At 43.5% G+C, this 15,605-nt stretch overlaps 1 protein-coding gene across 1 annotated transcript in view; it reads right to left on the bottom strand.

Annotated features, from left to right (window-relative positions):
• The window catches only part of THSD7B (thrombospondin type 1 domain containing 7B), a 269,315-nt gene that overhangs the window by 6,207 nt on the left and 247,503 nt on the right, over positions 1-15,605 (bottom strand). The window contains exons 19-25 of the mRNA XM_037398576.1: positions 15,406-15,521; positions 14,770-14,887; positions 8,211-8,356; positions 3,216-3,375; positions 2,705-2,878; positions 2,520-2,615; positions 1,343-1,425 (exon numbers count right to left, since the gene is read on the bottom strand). Of these exons, the coding sequence (XP_037254473.1) occupies positions 1,343-1,425; positions 2,520-2,615; positions 2,705-2,878; positions 3,216-3,375; positions 8,211-8,356; positions 14,770-14,887; positions 15,406-15,521 (893 nt within the window). The remainder of the gene's footprint in view (positions 1-1,342; positions 1,426-2,519; positions 2,616-2,704; positions 2,879-3,215; positions 3,376-8,210; positions 8,357-14,769; positions 14,888-15,405; positions 15,522-15,605) is intronic.

Here is a 15,605-nt window from a genome sequence, read left to right on the forward strand (position 1 = left end):
AAGCCCAACATATAAACATTTTCATTTCACAGGCACATGTGGCTTGATCCAAATTCCTCTTGTCAGTAACAATTTTCTCATTGACCTGCTGGGCATTAGAAGAAATGACAAGAAAGAATCCCACTTCAGACCCAAACTTTCCCCCACATACTTCCACTCTGGTATTTCAAAGGGCGACCTCAAAGCAAGCTTGCTTTCTTACAGCCAAATAGCCACTGGATCAGTCTAAGCATTTTCTTCAAGAGGTTTCTTAGAAGTCTGTGGTTTGCTAAAAAATATACTCCATTTTCTGAATTTCTACTTTAAAAGCATCTTTTTTAGATTGTTTTTCTTTGCTAATTATCTTGTAATTACAATGACTGAGGGTCTGATACCCTGGGTTACCCTACAAACAGGCAACTGATTTACAATCTCTGTGATAAGAACTCCTGACATCAGTTTTGTTGCCACAACATCCCCCACTCATTGACAGACAGGATCTTGAGCTTTTTTGGACAAAAGGTGAAGTCTCAAGAGTTTTTATAGCTAATAAATTCATGCTTACCCACCATTTTTATATTCCTGTAGGCTCTGAGCACTCTCTTGACCACCCCCTCAGCAGCCCTGAATTGCACAAGAGCTAGTTTCCAATGGTAATTCCGCAGCTGAAGCTGAAAGCCCTGGAGGCTGTTTTCAAAATATAAATAGCTAAACCCCAGCTGCCCCTGGCTACTTTAAGGGTTCTGGGTTTTATGCTTCGTCACAGTACGGTAAGGCATTTTGGGAAGCTGTCAGTCTGGAGCTCGGAATGGCAGGAAGGGACATCTGTAACCTCTGGGTTCATGTTTGCTCAGAGGCAAGGAACTGGAAGGGGCTCCCCGATTCAGCAAGTGTTGCAGATGCTCAACATACAAGCAAAAAAGGTCACTTCCAGGTTTTTCTTTAGAAAGGAGTATGGAGACAGTGGGATCACACTGCTACAGTTTCCCTACCTCACAGGGGCTTTCTGTGTCCGTGGAAGAGCGGGAGACAGCATACTCTTTTATCTCCTCTCTTACCCAAGTTTTAAACAGCTCATTTTCTACAGGACAGTAAAATAGCATTCAATGAAAATTAAACCAAGAAGTTCAAAACCCCCTCTACAGAACACAAGCAAACTCGTAACACCACATAAACACAGCATCACTCATCTGTGCGGGTTTACGGTTTCCTTTCAGACTGAGATTCCCACATCTTCCTCGAGGTGGTACCAGGGACTCACTAAACTATTTTCTAGCTCCTGGAATGCGTTTAAGATACAGAAGCTAATTGAATAGATTTTGCAGCGTTAATTTCTCAAACATATTCTGCAGCAAGCCATTACCTGTGTGCAGTAGGAAAAGGGTTTTCTGCACGCTGGGCTGCAGTGCCGAACTTCTGCAGGTTTCGTCTGAAGAGCACACCCTCCTGTAAAAGAAAATAAATCCTGAGTGCCTTCAAGGGCATGTTTTAAAATGTTTTTGACTTGGATCACCACGGTGTACGAAGTGCTTGCTTGCTTATTCTTATATAGTTAAATACTAGTGTATTGAGTGCATTAGCATCCTATCTGTAGGCACTGCATTAATTAATTTGCCTTAACAAGGCAGGGAATTATTATCATACCCATCTTGTTAATGGAGAACACAGAGATACAGATTTAAGCAATTTGCCACAGGCCACATAGGAAGTTGGGGACAGAATCAGGAATTATGCAGATGATCTGTGTCCTCATTAATGTCCTATCTACACAAGACTATGTAATCCACGTAACACCTTTGCCCGTCCTCACTTGGGGAAGTCTGTGTTTCTATAGGAATAAAAACATGTTAATGAGTTCTTACCTATTCAGCAACTTTTGCCACATTAAAATTTTGTTATTATCTTAACTACTCATTATAAATAGAACTAGATGAGAAGATCTGCATTTTCATTTCCACTCTTTCCTCATTCACCCTGAGCATATTGAGAGCGACCCGACTGATATGCAAGCCCTACCGCCTTTGCCAATCTCTTGCGGAGCTTCAAAGCGCTGACCATGAATTTCCCTTTTCATCCCACGCAGGCAGAATTTGTAGGTCACGGCAACAGCAGGAATCTCACAGTTTGAGTGATTTGAGATTCCTGCGTGTTGAATAGAAGAAGAGGAGGTACAGAAGCTGGGCTCTCTACCACGCATGTGATGTTCTCTTCTGTTCTCCACAGTTACAGGAAGGTTGCACTAACAGCTGTGCAAGCCAGCCCAGGCAGCCCTTTTAGTATACGTACACTCATTTCTTCCCGTGACCAGCCCAACAGTAGGGGTAACTCGCCCAAATGCTCTTATGTCATACATGTATGATGTTGACCCAACAGCAAGGCTGGTGAGCTCCCGTCTGTCTTTCCTACACACTGATCTGAACTGAAATTCTGGCGGTGTTAGGAAGGATGTCCGACTTCTCTCTGAGCAAGTGATGCAGAAGAAGAAAAACCTGGATGGAAACTTTTCATTCGTAATCGTGCATGGCAATTTGTGGACATACCTGTGACATTTATTCCATCTGAGCGCTGACACCACACCGTGCGTCTGTTGTCCTGCCAAAGGCTGGTTTTCCACAGGTAATCGTAACACTTCCCTCCTGCAATATCAGTACCAGTTAGCCTTCATCGTGCAACAAAACCAGAATAAACTCTTGAATGGGAAGAAGCAGCACTGCAGCCATGCTACCTGAGCAAGGCCGTGTTTCCATCGCTTGTCCAGAGCAGCTCTCCTGGTTCTCCGGGGACTGGACAATAAACGCCCTGGATCGAGACTGGCGCCCTGTTGTCTCGAAGCTCCTACCATTGATGCAGGTGAGCTCACAGGAGCTCCACTCTGACCACTCTGTCAGGTGGCAGTCACCTGTGTATTGAAAGAATAAATTACGGGTTTTGCAAAGGAATCAGCCTTAAAGGGATAAGGACAACCTAAGCACACAACAGCTTTAATAGTGAAGTACCCCAGTGTATCGCCCAGTGGTATGCAATACTCTGATTTTCTGCTTTGTGGGGATCTCATTTTTTTCAAAAAACAAAAGAAGCCTTTTTCAGGGTATCCAGAAACAGCAGGCTGAGCATTTACCTGATCTGCTGAGGTACAAATTTTTACGATGGCTGACAGGACCCAGAGCTATGGAAGCATGTCCATCTCAGACAGTTATCACAGGCAGAAATGCACTATGGCTTTCCAAAGACTTTACCTGGGCAAGGCACAGAGCACGGTAACTGCAGCACACTCTCTTTCAAAGGCAGCTCACCACATAACGCATTTTCTACGGGTTTGGATGCAGCAGAAACAGATGCATCGTGCACTACACATGTGAGGTTGCGGACTTGCAGTCCATCTCCACACTGTCCACCCTACAAAATGACAGAAGGGAGCAGAGACACACATCACTGACGTTAGCAGATGACAGAAGAAACGCAGTTGATTCCACGTAAAAAGACTCCAAGGATACAAATTTGGTCTTTGGACTGCAATAGTATTGCCAGTTATAGGAAGACAGATGGAGTCCTTCTCTGCACATCTCTACAGATGACCAGAGGCAGGGGCAGAGCCACACAGAATATGTCATAACCAAAGCAAGAGAAGAGGTGGGTACCATAAAAAATGAATACCATCTTCAAGCCTTTCACTAGAGCTAGTGAATTTACTGATGCTTAATTAGTGCCCAGTTACATCAGCACAGACATTTTTGGCTTCTCTAAAGAGGCTAAGAGCAGAGCCTCCTGTCCATAATGATGGAATGGCCATTTCCACTCACCTTTGACAGTACAGCCCAATAGGAGCACTTAGGTGGAGGAGGCTCCAACTGACTCGTCAGCCCAGTTCTGAAACACTTAGTCATACACCAAGCTACCTGCTGAAGAAGACTTCTTTTATCAGAAAAAGCAATATTGTTTGGCTAAAGCGATGATCAAGGGCTCAGGGTGCTGTAAGAGCTGAAGCACTGAGAGTATTTCTAGAGGCTGAAATTGTTTCATTCACATCTGAAAAACAGAGCTGCAATGATGCTTGAGGTGTACATCTTAACCCTGCGTGATGCTTTATGAACATGCACCCGAAGCCTTGCCGAAACGGCACTTTACATAATTCAGCAAATGAATCTCAAGAAGGAGGATGAAACATTGTTTTTATATAACCAAGGGAAGTGCTCCTTTGGATCACTTGGCAGTGGATTCTTTTAAAATAATGGACTTCATCTGCAGAACAGAATGGCTCCTACTGAGTCCATCCATTCAGCAGTGGGCTTCCTAGCAGGAATCTCAGGATTGGCTCTCCTGCACACATCTGGTAGCTTTTTCATACGCTCCATCCCTTCTATTGCAGACCCACAATGAAATGGAAATAAGAGCATAAGTAGCTGGATTTAGAGCAGTTGCTAATCAAAAGCATCTTAGAGAAGTATTAGTGTAGATTTACTATATGCAGCCAGATTCCAAGTTTTTAACACCATGTTTCACATTAGTCAGTGTGTTACTTACTGTTCCAAATTACTCCTTCACCGCTGAAACCTCTATTGCGGTCTGAGATTAATGGTGTGTGAATAACTCATGCAGCTGTCAATTGTGTTAGAGCTCTTAGAAATGGCTGGTGGAAACAGAAGACAATGTGGAGAAAATTCTCAGGGGAAATGGGCACTAACCAAAGTGCAGTATATTCCCAGCAAAAAGTGGCTCAAGGAATGACTAAATGACTGGACAGGACAAAATAAGTTTTTCAAAAGCTGCTTATTCTTCTACAAAAAATTTGTTAGTAATTCTTTAGGTATCAACATATAAATAATTATATGAATATCATGATTTCAATAGGTGAAAACAATACATATTTCATTCTACTATCATGCAATATCAGAAATACATTTATATGTTTCAGTGTTTAGAATAAAAAATAAATAGGAAAAAATTTAGAAAATAAACAACTCTCAAACAAACCCAAAGATAAAGGTTCGCTTTTCAACAGTGGCTTCCATCTGCTTGCTTTCTTTCAAGACCAGTGATGTGTTTTTACAATCAACTGAACACAAAAGATAAAATGTCATCCTGTCATTTACAGGAGGAGATGTTTTTTCGTATATCTGGTAAGGTCATAAGCAATGCAGGAGCACCGCAATAACTTCCTTATCACCTTCAAAATTATTCATGTCCCCAAAATTATACATTTGAAGATCTAATTAAAAGGTGTGGGAATCAGTGGAAGTTTGCTGCAGTGATGGCACACTGAGAATGCAGGGAATAGCTGCTAATCAGAGGAGAACTGCCAAGGAAACGATCACATATTCAAGACTCAGAGGATCAAATCCATATTATAAATGCCTCTTCCTTGGAAGATATGATCGTCCGAGGCTTGCCTAGAACCAGGATTTGCCTCTTCAGTTATGAGCTCCTCGTAGGAAATATGTAGGTATTTGGCTTCCAGAGGGGATTCCCTCCATTTGGCTGCAAACATTTCTGCGCTGACCCTCCGGAGGATGCAGAACACACCCTGGGTTCCCTAAACACAGCCTGGAGGTATGGGCCCCTCCACAAGCACCCACATGGAGCCTCCACCTCTCAATCCCCTTGCCCTGACCAACCACTGGTAAAGTAAGGAGCAGGTTTACACCAAGACTGCATTTTGACAGCCAGGTATTTTTTGAATTTAGCAACAGGCTAACCTAAGGCAACACCTGCACAAACCTCTCACATACAACACAGATAAAACAGGAGATACCAATCCTAATGAGATACTTTGCCCAGACATGTCTTTTAGAAAAGTTTTTTCTTTTCAGCTTTTGCTGGGGTTCATGCGTGTTCACAATTATTTTAGGTAAAGTGTTGACTGGGCAATGCTTTCACAGGTTGATGAGCATTTAATCAGGTAAAAGTCTTCTCTAATGAGGAAGCGCTGAGTGACCACATTTAAGGGAGTGCTTTTAAAACACATTAGAAAGGAAAGGTTCTTAGCCTTTGAGGCAGCTAGTTCCTGATAACATCTGGCTACTGATATTCACTTTGTGGAAAAATTCTGAACAGTGTCAGCCACTGCTATTTTTTTTTTTTTACACTAATCAGAGTATATCAACTCCAGTAGGAAAATTATTAATGTAATGTAACCCTTTAAGGTTAGGTGTATTGACCATTTCCCAAATTCTGCACCCCTCCGAACGCCCCAGAAATGCCCCATGCCCACCAGAGGTGTGCCTGTGACGTGTGTGGTTACCTGGATGGCAATGCACTGATTTCTGTACTGTGAAATTCAGCCACACAGAACACCTAGCAGGCTGTTCCTAAACATGCAGAAATCTCTCATTATTCACGTGAAGTTTATTTAGCATAAAATAGCCCTTCTGCAATTAAGAAATGCAGTCTCAGTTATCTCATAATACAAGGTAAAATGATTTAGCCTTATAATTAATTGTCCTGTTTATATTATTACAGGAAGACACTTTAATAGTATGCATTTTGGTCTTACCATAGGATGCATTTACCTTATCTCACAAAGCATCCTTGAAAACAGGACTTCTGAAAGCTTTCTTTAGAAGGTAAGCTTAAGCTTCTTTTCCAGTAAAGCACAGGAATAAATCACCCTGTATTTATGAACTACATTTAATTCCCAAGCACCTCATTAAAGAGAAGTGAACACGAATAAAAATGGCTCCTCTCCAAAACAAAGCAAAGGGTAGAGAAACTACATCATGGTAATTTAAGGAGAGAAGCAGGCTCTATCTCACTGAAAGTGTGGGATGATATCTGGGTTAGGGAAGGTGTGATTGCTTGCTTGGAGCTGGAATTTAGCTGGGTTCTGGATGCACACACTTTTAATCTGCATGATGTGCTATTTATCTGGAGTATACAAAAGCTTTAATTCAGCTTCCCTAATAATTATCAGCTATGTTAGCTCCTACGGTTGAAGGTCTCTTCCCTATTGTTTAACAGAATTTGCTTGCATTAGCTGGAGAAAGCATAAGCTGATGGTACCATTTTGTTGTATTTATGTTATACGTAAATAAATATGAGTGCAGTACATACAAGGACCATATTCACATCCCTAGCTGCAATGAGCTGTTGTTCAATATATAAAAACATTTCTCTTTCTCTGAACTTGGACTACCCAAAAACGATCATGCTCCAGATTTCATTTGTGAAAACCTGGGAAAATTCTGGGTGTCTATTCTGCCGCCCACAGTGTTCACTACACAGTCACCTACCGCGTCTAGAAACCATGCAGGTACTCAAGGCATTCGCAGGGTGGTAGAGGGCAGAGCAGAAAACACAAGTCTTTATGTGCATTACTGGCTTCAGTCCCCTACAGGGTATAATGTGGGGAAGCAGCCACAGATCTGTGCACAGGTCCTGTCCCCTGGAACCAGACATCCCACCACCATCTCAGCAAAGCCGGCTTTAAGCAGCTCAAGTGGACTTCGCTCTGCCCCAGAAACATCACTGCGAAAGACTCAACTCTGCTTAAAACTGTGTTACCCACTAATACGTTTTAATGCTGGAAATGCGATTTAACAGATAAGGAGAGAGGGAAAAGAACAGAGGGGGAAAAAAAGGCACTTCAAGCCTGATGCAAGTCACTGGCAATGAAAAAATGACGGCTCCAGTGTCGAGCAGAGGTACTGAGCGTAGGTACAGCACATCACAACTGCACCCAGCCATTTCCAGAACACTGAAAAGATAGCCAGGCTAAGGAGAAAGAGAAACCATCACTTCACACAACAATTCACACCGCCGTACCAGAGACCTTGCGGGGAAAGACCTGCTACACAGTACTTGAAAAAAAAAAAAACAACGGGGGGAAAAAAGGAAAGAAAAAAGCTAAAAAGGACTAAGCTCTCTTGAAATCTAGTGTATCTATTTTCTTGTAAAGAGTTATTTTATATAATTTAATTATAGGTCACCACGACTATGCCCACTCAAGCACGTTTACTCCATAAATCTCCTTTAATATATCTATAAGCTTGCAGTACTTGAACCCGTACTGCCATAAATCGCTGCTGATGGCTGGAAGACGAGGTACAGAGGTTTACCGCTGCTGAACTTCCCCTGCTTTCCTACGGATCTTACCAGCACCTTCAATAGCCACAAAGACAACTCCCACCCACCAACGGTGGCCTCCATCAATTCTGCCACGTAATGACGATTTTTGTTGTCGACCCTGGCCGCTCGGAAGGTGAGAAGCCCTCGGGGAGCGCTGGAGAAAGCCGTACCTGGACTCTGCAGGGAGACCACGGGCCCAGCAGCCAGCTGTAGCAGGGCTTCACTGGGCAGCTCCTGTGCTGGGTGAGCTGCTCTGGGCAGGGTCTGCCCTCGCCCGCTGCCCGCAGGACCACCGAGCGCCCACGCACCATCTGGCCTAGGCGAGGGGAGAAGACAGGACATGGTGAAGGAGACCAGAAGGAAGAAAGAAAGGCAGATTTTGTCATTTATCAGTATTCCTAGTTCATTTTCCAGCACTAAAATCTGTTTAAAAAGCAATTAATTGGGAAGACTATTTGGATAATATGGATGCAATTGCTAAGTCTAAGTGATGCAAGTCCCTGGTATTTTCAAACATTTTTTGAACACAGTTTTGTGTGTTTTCCAAATATCTTATTTGTTTATGCAACATATTTAAATACTTGACTAAATCCTGATTATTAAATATGACACAAAAATAATTCCTATGGCAGCATAATTTCGAACATTACACGTTCAATATGTTTCCAGAGATTTTTAACAAATGAAATTTTCTTTTTATGAGCAATTATGTGCATCTAATTTGAAAACTGCAAACACTGTAGTGGCTATTACCGTCCATAACCACTTCTGCCATTTCCATTAAAATCCTATTTATTATTGGTGCAAACTTCTTCAGCAACTGAATGGAAAAAGCAATTATGTTACTACTTTTGAAATAGTAAAAGTGAATATATTCATTAGTTACTGCAATTCCATTTCCGTCTCCTTTGCTGTCCATTTATGTCCAGGAATGTTTTCACTCAAAATGTTTCAATTAGAATCCCAGCTCCAATTAAAAAGAAAAGGGGGGGGGGGGGGGGGAAGCCTTTATGCAACGGGACGCAGAAGATTGTGCCAGGGATACAGTTTCTGCCTTGACTTTCAATAGGCGTGGATTTGAGAGGCAAGTAAAAAAAAATAAAAGTTCTGGGCAATAAGGGCACAGACATGCAAAAAGACAAGGCAAGCAGTAATTGCCAACTCACTGAAAAGGAAAGAGATAACACGTTGTGGCGGAGCTCTCCCATTTGGATCGCAGTCAGCTAGCTGCAGTCGTGAGCAGAGGGTAGCCCGGGGGGGAGCGAACACCCCCACAAAGTGGGGAGGCTGCGATATCCAGCCAGATCCTTCTCCCAGCTATTTATACACATGCTTTTTAATTAACGATACTGCAGCTGGGTTTGAGGTACATCTCTAATAACAGTCATCGCAACTGTCTACGGAGCAGCGTTTCCAAAAACATTTTAGCAAATAAAAATTAAAAGCAGACACACCTGAAAAAGCTACTGACAGATACCTTAGCAAGCTCTCTTCCCTTTACAATGCTGTTCCCTTGCTCTGACCCATTGAATTCCATTTTTAAGCCCATTTAAACCAATTTTAAGACTTCTTTCTTTACCAATTCTAATAACCTGGACCCAGGGAGTTTGTAACAGAAATGATGATAAAAGCTCTTATCCACAGGACTGTGCATTCAGCCATCATGGGATCAGATACATTAGGAGGTGGAAAAAAATCCTACCAGCTGAGAGGAAAGGTAAAAAACTCCTGCGGTTCACTGGGGGTCAGAGCAAGGGAAGCAAACCCCCGCAGCCTGCCGCTGGCAAACCTCACGCAGCACCCCCCTGCCCAATAGACCAAAATTCGCTGTTCCTGTCTCTCCGGCACTGGACCAGATTTGCCGGTTTCTTCTTAATTCTGAATGCTGAGGACTGGCAAGCAATGGAAAAGGCTCTTTGGGAAACCGCGGGAAGCCCGCGGCCATGGGGTTTTCGGGATGCCCTGGGGCAGGCGGCTCACCCGCACCAGGGAGCTCTGCAGCCCCGCCAGACACGGGCTCCCAGCCCGGAAAAGGAGGTCTCCTAAGGTTAAAAAATCTGATTTCATTAGGAAGGACTTGCAAGCCTGAAGCATTCATCAAGCTATATTAATTAATGAAATAATTTCCTTTCATACACACTGTTTAACATCTTTCTAGCAAAATATAAATGGGAAGATCATTGAATAGAAAACACGATTATCCTTTTAAGAGGAATTAAAAACCGCTCTGTAATTATTTACATTTTATTTTCCTACAGCTGGCTATCCAATCCATTTAAACTCACTACGTTCACAACGGTCAGCTGGTGCTTGACTCATTTAGCCTTTCGCTTTCTTTGTATATTGTGAATAAGTCAAGAAAGAAAGAAATTCCACTGATATCTTTCTTTGCCCAAGCACTGTCGTGAGTTTTGGCAAGATCTGATTTCTTTTTCTCACTCCACAACATTATCTAGGTGCTCAGTTACCATCCAAGTAGCAGAAAACCTCCCTGTTTTTACTTTTTAAATACCTTATCCTTTGCTGCCTATAGAGAACAGAATCTCACCATGTCTGAAATTAATTTGCTTTCAATACAAACTCTGGAAGGGTCAAAGCAATCCTAGCTATTTCTTTAATTTCCCAGTGAATTTCCCAATGATTTGGCCACATCTCTGATTCCTTTGCTCTGCAGTGTTAAATGATACAAAGGTTAAGAGAGAACGTGTGATGAAAATTGAAAATAAGTATTTCTCCATAACCTCAAATTTGTCTTTAGTTTAGAAATGGGGGAAAAAAGAGGCTAGTCTTGTTAATGCTGGTCACTTAAAATTCTGTTTTGCATCACCAGCTAAAATTTCTTCTCATAAACATAGGAACATATTTTCAAATCAGAAGAATAAGATTTTTTACCCCAAAAAATCCATTGCCATTCCTTGCATTTTATCCCCACAAAGTGATGTGTTGCGGCTGAAACCAAGATGATTAAAATTCCTGCTAGAGTTCATCCCAGTCAAAATCACTGACACGTCGTTATCTGTTTGATGAGCATGAGCAGAGCGTAGAAAACAGCCCTATCAGGCAACCACAAGACGAGAGCATGGCTCAAGTTACTTAAATAAAGCTCTGAAGGTCAGCTTAGGTCAAGTCACAAGCAAACGGGACTGGTGATAAATGAGGCTTTTCCCCTCCTTCCCACTGCCAGTCCCTTCAGCAGGCACTGGGGCATCCACAGCTCAGGGAGAGGTTCTGGTGGCCTCTCTTCCAGCAACGTCTCCAGCACCACGAGACTGGACCTTGCCAAGTTTGAGTAGCAAGCGAGAAAAAGTCACGAAAGTTTCTTCTTCAGAAGGCAAAACCAAAAATATTTTCCCAAATTGGCACTGAAGCAATGGAAAATGTAACCACCACATTTTTCAGTCGTGCACATCCCTGTCCCCATCCTTTCCATCCCACAGGTCAGTCTGGTGTTGGGGTGCACATCTCTGCAACCTGCTACGGTCACTCCCGGGCTCTGAGGACTGTGCAAGGCATGGCAGTGCATTCAGCCCTAGGTAATTCCGGTAAATCCCATAATTTATCAGATGAAGTCAGCTTTACAAGTGGAAAAGCATGGGTTTAGGTGGGTTTATACTATTTAGCATTCCTGTTAAGACAACCTGGGAGAAATCATATGGGATTGGAAAACGTTTACGCAGAAAAATTCAGCATCCTCATGTATTTATTTGCCTTAACAAAGGAAATACAATTTGCTGGGGATTATCCTTACCAAACACCTTCCCAGTAACTCTGATTCAGGCCGTGGGAGCACCATCCATTAACGCAGTACTATACATCTTTTCATAGCAGTACAGCAACTGATATGAGGAACCCTAATATATAACCCACCGTCAGCCTAAAGCCCTAACCAGCATCCTGAACAGATGCTGCCCAGAACTACAGCTGCAACAGGCAAATATCAGTTACACATCTCCGTAGGCTCAGTGCAGGCAGGAAAGAGAGATCTACTTTACTCATCATCATTTATAAAAATCAATATATTCGCCTTTGGCTGCTCTGTACCAGTACCGTATTAGCTGTCAGTGCCACATATACAGCAGTGCCGCTTCATGTTTAAATGCATTGTTCCATAAAATAAAAGCTGAGCAAGAGAAAGGTACCATCCATTAAAATATATCACAGCAAACCACTATTGGAAGAGTTGGACAGAATAAAAATGTTAGCAACAATGCTCAAGTTAAGAAACACATGAAAACATAAATCCGGCAATATTAAAATTTGATCGGAATGATATTTAAATAATGTTTGGAATCATTTATGGTACTTCAGCAGGCCCTTCTCACGCTCTCCTAGAAAAGTCAGAAAAGCAGAATATTATTGTGAGGGGAGCCAGTAACGGCGCGTACAACTGGTCTGCTGTGAATTATTTCTGAGAACTGTGCATTTAAGGCCCACGTTTTAGCTTTATCAAACAGTGCACAATTACTTATTTGGCAAAGGGAAGCTGAATCAGTGTTTACTACAGCCAATTCCCACAGCTCGTTTATTGTCATCCTTTGGTTTTCCCTCTCTAATTGGACACTTCATCCTAGTCTCACAAACGCCTCTGAGAAACTCATGATGATTTCAAAGGTACTGCAGCCTATGAACCTTCAGGTAGGAAACCCTCACTCGATTCATCTGTGAAGTACCACCTGTAGATGAGTACATAATTAACGTCTTCTCTGTTAATACCATCATCAAGTAGTATTTATAATCAACTGGCACTGGGTGAAGATCCTGAAATGATGGTATTTCTGTTGTTGGAACCACACAAAGGCCACAGCCACAGGACAGGTGCCAAGGTCCCTCCATCACAGACGTTTGATATCAGAGTAGCTCCACACTTGACGGCTTCTGCAGCAAAACCCAGATCAGGACTGGTGCTGCAGCAAAATAAACCACGCACTTGGAATAACCTGGATGCAAAGTACTTCTGTTTCATTGATGTTCATGCTTTGGGATGAGATTCAGAAGAGTCTTGGGTTCCTGCAAAACTATTCAAACGATAGAGAAGGGCTGAGCAAAACTTGACTTCTTGATGATATAATTGTTAAGTCAGATTTCCCAGCTGCTTAGCTGCTGTAGGTTCACAAAACGGTATCTCCAACTTTTAGATTGTACACGACAACAGCCTGAACAGTATGAGCCAGCTCTCCAGCCAGCAGTATATCACAGTTATGGTCTCTAAGGACCAGAAGATGACCCATAGACTGAGCTGAGCTTCAGCTGGACCGTGTGGTTCAAGCAGCCTTAATGAGGTTTGGCACCTACAGCCAGGACACTCACGCGAAGGTCTGCTTCAGCAGTGCACAGATGTTTCCAGTTTTCCTCTGCAGAAGCCCGGCTTCGATTTAGGGCACTGAAGTAACTGTTTGCTCCTTACATGCACTGGCAACCATCAGCTCTTCAACCAGTCTTTAGGATTTGCACAAGCATGTCAGGATCAGGGGCAGAATACAAGGCATACCTTTATCCAGCACACCCCTTCGCAAACTAAGCAATGTAAGAGCTCAGGGTGGAAAAACCTTCAGGCATTATCTAAGGTGAGCTGCATCTTAAGCATGCTAAAAGGCATAAAGAAGTTACCACCTGTTTTTGCACCATAACTCTGTTTATTTTAGTAAGTAATTGAACTCCCCCCAAAATAATGTAAGTCTATTCAGCAACATGAGCATTAATGCTTCAAACTGGGTTTTGAAGAGAAAATAAAATTTGGAATTAATAGTATTCCTAGTGTGTTGTTAAAACACTGGCCATGAATTATTCATTTCTGTTAAGAAAGCACTACTTTACAAAAGGGCTAAAAGCTCGGCAAAGAAAGAACATCACTAATCCAAATATTAAGCTTTTTCTGTAACATTCTTTGATCTCTAAAATCCATCTGAAGAAATCACTTTATGGAAGTTAAGAGCTTTTTTCTTTTTGACCTTAAGTGAATTTGATTCAAATATACATTATGGCTCTTGAATCTTAAAGACCATTAGCTGTACATCTAATGCACGTCAGAAGCCTGGGAAGCTTATTTTGAATACAACCTTCAACACATTTCCTCATGTCAATACTCAAAGGGGGTTTTAATCATATAAAGTTAAAAAAAGGTCCTAATCCTTTCACTTTCTGCATGCTGGTGAGCACTACTGGCTATGGAAAAACTTGCTGGAGTTACTGGAGTGATACATTCAGAGACCTGCAGATACAAGATGGAGACAGAGGCACTTACTAAACGATGAAAAATAGTTTAGTGGTTTTTCTTCAACGGGATGTAATTATGTTACTAAAAGTAACTTCAGCAGAAGATTTGTATTTATGTACCTGTTCCTTAAGAATCCCGTCGCTCTCCCCCGCTCTTTGCTAGCTCTATGTACTCCCCCTGTCCCAGGGGTTAATGTTTCCTATGACTGAATTCTGAGAGTTTGAATTAATAAAATGATCCCCCAGGCATCTGTCTACTTGTTTCCTAAGTTGCATTTTCACTTCAGAATACTTTGAAAATAGCCTGCTTTGTTCAAAAAACCCAACAAAACAAAACAAAAAACCTCAGGACCTTGAGGGCATCCCAAATCACATCTGAAGGGTTCGGTGAGGCTGGGGAAGGTCCCCGCGCGCCGTACCCCTGCTCGAGGGTTGTGTGAGCCTGCCAGGGGCTGGGGGTCCTGCCTGTGCCACCTTGCTGAGGGGTGGGGGGGAAGGAGGCAAGGGGGCACTCACCACCAGCGCCGCACGTGTGGGAGCACTGCGACCAGGCTGACCACGCTGAGAGCTGGCAGTCCACCGCACACCCCACCACACACCGGCTGCTCATCTGCACGGGCTTCTCCAGGTGAAGCTGTGAGATGACAAGGAAACGGAGGTGTCAGTCTCCCCAGGCCCCCGGCCGCCTCCTGCCAAGCCAGGCAAACGATAAGTGGCAGCGGCTGCGGTGTGACACCGGCATCACTGCTCACGGGGAGTTCTGCCAAGGGTGCAATTGGTGAAAGTGGTTTCAGTGTTGAAGCATTTCACGTCAAGTCCCTCAGCGTTTGCGTCTTGCTCTGAAAGGACAATCCCAGTCTTCTAGCAGGGCAATCTCCCTGGGCACCAGCTTTGTTGGAGCCACCGGGATGGTGCGGGGCTGGCAGCTGTGCTCCACACATTTGAGTCGAGGAGTGACACCACCCACTAACCCCCCCGGGGATGCTTCATTCCCCAAAGCACTCAACTGCTGCACTCCCAGTGCCAAACACAACTTCTCCCCTATTTATGGACCATGTCCTGCTGTGGACCAGAAGGCACCAGCTTTCTGGAAACAAAACAAAGCACTCCGGGTGTTCCCCTGCCCCATGCACGCGTGTGTACCGTTCTCACCCTCCGGCAGAGCTGCATGCTGACGGTGGCCCCGTCGCTGCGCTGGCAGCTCAGGAGGCGGCGACGCTCCCCATGCCCGCAGGTGGCATTGGCACCCAGCTGGCACCCGCTCCAGCCTGCGGACACAAAGCAAAAGATGCTGTGCTGCAGGTCAGCACCGTCATTCGGTTTTCACAGCTTTTTACTCAACGTGCAGGCTA

This window comes from Falco rusticolus, chromosome 8 (assembly GCF_015220075.1).
Source record: "Falco rusticolus isolate bFalRus1 chromosome 8, bFalRus1.pri, whole genome shotgun sequence".
Classification (NCBI taxonomy): Eukaryota; Metazoa; Chordata; class Aves; order Falconiformes; family Falconidae; genus Falco; species Falco rusticolus.